At 37.3% G+C, this 6044-nt stretch overlaps 1 protein-coding gene across 1 annotated transcript in view; it reads left to right on the forward strand.

The window, feature by feature from the left end:
• LOC123970235 (protein kinase C beta type-like) overlaps window positions 1–3297 on the forward strand; it is a 35892-nt gene extending 32595 nt beyond the window's left edge. The window contains exon 17 of the mRNA XM_046048192.1: window positions 1444–3297. Coding sequence (XP_045904148.1) covers window positions 1444–1596 — 153 coding nt within the window. The 3' untranslated portion in view covers window positions 1597–3297. The remainder of the gene's footprint in view (window positions 1–1443) is intronic.
• Window positions 3298–6044: the final 2747 nt, after the last annotated feature.

Here is a 6044-nt window from a genome sequence, read left to right on the forward strand (position 1 = left end):
GGATTTGTCGGCAGGGTGTGTTTTTTTTATTTTTATTTTTTTTGTTGACTTCCTCCCCCCAGTCCTGTATGGAATCAGTGGTGTGTTTAAATGCCTTGCCTTGCCTCCATTTAAAGATGATCAGAGGTGTGGACTAGACTGTACTTACTAAGCACATGACACATAACTAGCCACTGACTCATGACTGTGCTTTGACTTAAAGGAACTGTTTAACACATTGTCTCTCTTAATAGTCAGGGGCCCATATGAACACTGAAACAGGTTTCGCTTCCTGTAATCATTCCTCCTGTTTTTAATGGCTCTCATTTTGTTACTATCCTTCCAAAGCAGCTCACCTAGGAAACACAAGGAGGGAATTTGAACTAAAAAGTCATGTCAAGATCCACACTTGACTACCTCAGACTGCTTAAGCCTTATATTCAGATAAATGTCTGTAGATTTTGTCCCACTATCATAAGAAGCACATTAAGAAGGGATTTTTTAATGGCCAGTATGAACAGGAGGAATGATTACAGTCTGCTTTGATGTTCATATGGGAACCTGACTATTGTTTTAAGTAAGTTAAATGTTATTTATAGCACCTTTCAAAACCTACGTTACAAGGTGCTTTGCAAAACAAACAAAAAGGTTAAAAGACCAAAAGATAAGTGCAACATGAACATTATGACAGGAGAGGAACCCATGTGAGTGAAGGCACACTCCTGCTGTGGATGACACACAACTAGCAGGCTTTGCTCAAGGAGGATCTTGAAAAATTGTGAACCTGTCCTTTAATGTCAATTTGGGGGTTTTACACAACGTAAGGAGGACACTAACTACCTTCTACAGTTACAAACAACAATAAACTGGTGTTGTCTAGGCTGATTTTTCTATTATATTAGAATTTTAAATTTGCTTTATCTTTATGTAAGTGAAGATTCACTTCATAAATAATTGCACCAATGAGTCAAAAGTGAAATATGAAAAAGTAAAATATTGTGAACATTTTACAAGCTTATTTGGTGATGGGTGTGTTGCATGGGAGGAATTTGGTCCCTAGACCACAGTAGTTCTAAATTCCTGGCACATTTGAAGGCATTTCTTTTATTGTAAATGTACTATACTAACTAAAGTGGCATTAAATCCGGTGAACGGCACATAATGACTTGTTTAGGACTCTAAACACAACATTTAGGATTATGACTTGACTTGGTACTTGAGTCTGCCATTCAGCTTTGTGATTTGAACAACAATCCCATCGTCCCACCTCTGAAGGTTAAGATGTGTCTTTCCGTGTGCTGAAAAAGCCTCCTTCTCTACCCTTCATCTTTGTGCTTCTATGGGAGAGTTGTTATTTCTGCTCGTTGTCAACCTTCTTTCTAAACTGCCTTTTTAACGCTGCACAAATTCACTCTATCTTTATCTTAACATGTTCTCCCTCTCCTTCTTTTCTCTCTGTGGCAGAAATCACGCCGTGACGTCGGCAACTTCGACAAGGAGTTCACGAAGATGGTGGTGGAGCTGACGCCCACAGACAAGCTCTTCATCATGAATCTGGACCAAAACGAGTTTCAAGGCTTCTCCTACACCAACCCTGAATTCATCATACAAGTCTGAGGAGTTCCTGTTGTTTAGGCGCAGCCCGGACAAGATTTTACTTCAACCCATACAGCCCAGTTACGTTCATCGAAGACTCATCCAACATCTCGTCACACCACCTAGACTCAAACCACTGAAGCTAAAGCCACAACGTCTCAGTTACACACATAAAAATCTTCAAACTTGACCCACACCAGCATCTAAACTGGACAGTAGCCTATAAACCACCAAACGTGTTACATGTTCATATCTACAAACACACAAGCAGCAGCGTAAAATACAAACTGCACATGGCTTTAGCTGCTGGTTGGTCCCAGTGGGACTGAGTTTGACCAGTAACCGCAGACCAGCAACAGGCCAGTTTCCTGAAAACTCCAGGCGTGTATAGTATTCACAGGATCTCGTGCTGAACAGGTTAATGCAAAGGCCAAGAGTCATTGCAGATGTAACTGTATATGCTGTATTTATTAACAACAGTGTGTGTTGGTTTACTTGATGTCCTTTTCTTCGACCTGTGAAAGTTGCATCATGAACATTGCATGATCAATATGTCACGTATGTGCTCAAACACACACACACACGTGTCTGTGCAAGCTGCGGTTCGGAAAGAAGGACGGTTTTGAATGATAAAAGTCCTATTTGTAACCTCACGTCTAAGTTAGTCCCGAACTTAGTCTTAAGCACGTCTTGTCTTCCAAATTGATGCAAAAAAAACAAAAAAGAGAAATCCCCAAATGCCTGTTTGGCAGCGATATTAAGAAATGTCAGTCTTTTTTCTCTTGCTTAATCTTTCTCTCTTTCTCTTTTCTCTTTTCTCTAAGGCACCGTGTATGCAGTGGGTTAGTGCTGTGTAGGCCTATACAGTCTTTGTGGTGCAGCTCTTCTATGCATGCCATATTTGTTGGTACAGTAGCTCCTTAAGATTTGCTTTTGACATCAGAAAGAACCTCAATGTGTTAAATTTATGATGCAAGTGAGTTTTGAAATATCCATGCTCAAATCAAGTTTTAGTTTCCACTCTGAATGCTGTGTACGCTGTCTCTAATCGTGTCAAAATATGCGTGGCTAAAGAGTTTGCTTTACAAAGCACGGAGCAAAGACTGTTTTGCTGTCCTTGACAACAAAATATGACATTCTGTGAAATGAACATATAAAGTAGATGTAATTATTCTATATGACTTGTGTTTTAGTGTATGTGTAAATAAGAATGGGATCTAGTGCTAGAAATGGTTTTCAGTGGTTATTGTACACATCTCTACTATTTCTCACAGCCCCGCCTCCCTTTCTCTCTGCACTTTATCCCCGCCAGCGCTCTCGGCTGTCACTTCTTTCTTTGTTTCCCCATTTTTATCTCTCTCCGTCTCTTTCTCTACCTCTGCTCCTTTCCTTGAATTCTACATTTGATCTTTGTTCTTTCTTTGCCCTTACCCAGTCCTCCCCCTGTCCCCAGCTAACACTCACATCAGTACATTTTAAGGAGAAGAAACTGGGAAGGAAGATAAGACGGAGAGGGGAAAAGAGGGGAGAATAAAGTGTTTACTATGCAAAAGACAGGAGAAGAAGAGGATGTGAAGAAGAGGGCAACTTTTATAAAGTAACCTGATAAAATTGTGCAACAGGACAGTATACATGTGTTGCATGCGCCATCTTTACCTGCGCGTGAAAGATACGTAAAGTAAGATACCTACATTAAAGTGAATTATCATAATACCATTTCCATAACTGGCTCTTGTGTTTTATTGGTTTGTACTGTACATAACAGATTACTCGTCATTTATTGCCAAAAGTGAAATTCTTGCCATGATGACACTAAGGTGTGTGCAACACATTTAATTGGCCTATTTTTTCTGTAAAGAATGGTGCAGTAGTTTTCTGCAGATGTATGATGCGAGTTGAAAGAAATCATCTTTAAGTGTAACTACACAAGCAATACCGTAACTGTGGTAACGGCTACAAAAACGATTCAGTGTATGAAGACTCTTTAAAAATTTACTTTGTTTGCCTGCATGCTCTCTGTAACAAAGTAATTTAGGTAAAAACAGGACTTTAAATACAGTTTGCATAAAAAAATCACCTTTTTTTAGAAGTAATCAGTTTAATAGATTAAAGATACGATAAGATGATAAAATCAGCAAAGAGATCAGCAGAATGCTTCTAAAAATAACTTTCAAGGCATGTGGGGGACTTGTTTTATGAAGATAAAATTCTGTTTGGTAATGTGTCAAATGTGGCTTTGATTTAAGATAGAAGGATGCTGCTCATGAGTGTAGCTGCAGCTGTTTGTATTTTCATTATCATTATTGTATATAACACGGTTTTGATCAATCTTAATAGTTTGATCAATAGTGCAAATGCCCCTTCTTCTAGCTTATGGTCCAGTTTTCAAATGTCTTGTTTTATCCAACCAAGAGTCCAAATCTAAAGATAATCAATTTAGAATTATATTCTATATATTAAATAGTGCGAAAACAGCAAATCCACACTTTTGAGAAGCACAACCTAAAGAACGTTGACAATGAATCAGTTGTTGTTGCTGATTCATTTTTTGTCTTTTGACTAATTTGATTCATTATTTCAGCTCTGCTTGTGAGGTTAATTGTTCTCCTTCATTGGTCCTAATCAGTGCTTTAGTTTTAAGATATCTGTTTCCTATTACATCAAGAAAAATCCAAGTTTATTTACAAGTGAACGAAAAGGGGTCAGAGCGATCACATCCCTTCTGTTGTTACAGTTATGTAATGTATTGTGTGAATATTTGATCAACATCCAGTGCTGCAAATCTGGCACATATACTGGTTTTGAACATTAAATATTTGTAGTTATCCTCAGTTTTCTGCCAACAAAACTTGACAACTGATGTCAAGTGGAAACAATGATAAAATGTAGCTATGTATTGGTAATATAGATAAATGAGCACAGTGTGGAATATAAAAAATCGTGAGCCCTTTACTATAGCTGAAAATAAATATAGAAAATAAACACCTGTCATAGCGCTCAGAAAACACGGATGCGACACAGATATATTTTCAAATATTTGTAAAATGTTTGCAAATATAAAAGTAGGCAAACTATATTGTGATTATTTTTTTTTTATTTGATCGCTATGCTTTTTCACACATGCTCACTCACTTATATTCTAAGCGTTAAATATTCATTCAATATTCATATTCCCATTAATCTTTTATTCATTCAAATGAGGTGGCCTGTACACTCCTTGGACAGCTTCTCTCCCGTTTAGTGTTGCATGGAATACTGATGAGGTTATTAATATGATTATATTATATATCATTTAAAGTATTCAAGATGTTTTGGAAAGTGTTTCTAATATTTTATGAACTTGATTTGCATGTGTACAAAATATACAGTGCAATGTGATGCATTTCCTGTCATTTGTTAACTGTCCAAAGCCAAAGGCATTAAATATAAAATACATTACAGAGGGAGCTATTGCACTTTGTGCTCTACAACTTTACTCTGACATTTGCAGCTTCACATCAGGAAACTCTGATATTTTAAAAGTATAATTCACCTAAATAAAAACGTCAGCAGCAGCAGTTTGCTGTTGTCCTTCTGTTCTATTGTTATATGTTGCCATTACAGATTCTGATTTTACATTCAAGATCTGTGATAATCGTATTTATGTATTTTCTTCCTGCCCTTCTTCAGCTTGACTTTAAATTATAATCCTCTATAAAACAGTAGAAACAAGAACACATAAGTACCTAATGAATTCTTTTACTTTGGATACATTATACTAGTGATAGACCAATTAATCCAGCTGATATCTGGAATTTTGAGATAAATGGCATCTCACGAGGTCAATAAAAAATGTCTGGACACATCTGCAGGCAGCCTTGTCAGTGAGGCTGCTGTGGAATGATGTTAACGTTCGTCCTTGTGAGTTTTGGGATAGTGGATCAAAATTAGTTTTGAGACCTAAATTTGCTCAGTCACCATCATCTTTTCTAAACGTAAATATCGGCATTGACTATTAAAAAATCCATATACACTATATGGATAAAATTACTGGGACACCTAAACATTACTTTTATGATATCCCACTCTAAAATCATAGACGTTAATATGGTGTTATGGAGTTATAAGTTATAGCAGCTATAACAGCTTCCACTCTTCTGAAAAGGTTTTCAACAAGATTTTGGAGTGTCTTTGGGGATTTTTGTCCATTCATCCAGGAGAGCATTTGTGAGGTCAGACACTGATGATGGATGAGAGAGCCTGACTTGCAATATCCGGTATAGTTCATCCCAAAGGTGTTTGATAGGGTTGAGGTCAGGGCTCTGTGCGGACCAATCAAGATCTTTCACACCAAACTGGGAAAACCATTTCTTTATAGAGCTGGCCTTGTGGGTGGAGGCATTGTCCTAATGAAACAGGAAAAGGCCAAAGACAAACTGTTGGATGAATTATTGTCTAAAATTGTATTCTGTAACATTTAGATTACCCTT

The sequence above is a fragment of the Micropterus dolomieu genome, linkage group LG04, assembly GCF_021292245.1.
Source record: "Micropterus dolomieu isolate WLL.071019.BEF.003 ecotype Adirondacks linkage group LG04, ASM2129224v1, whole genome shotgun sequence".
NCBI lineage: Eukaryota > Metazoa > Chordata > Actinopteri > Centrarchiformes > Centrarchidae > Micropterus > Micropterus dolomieu.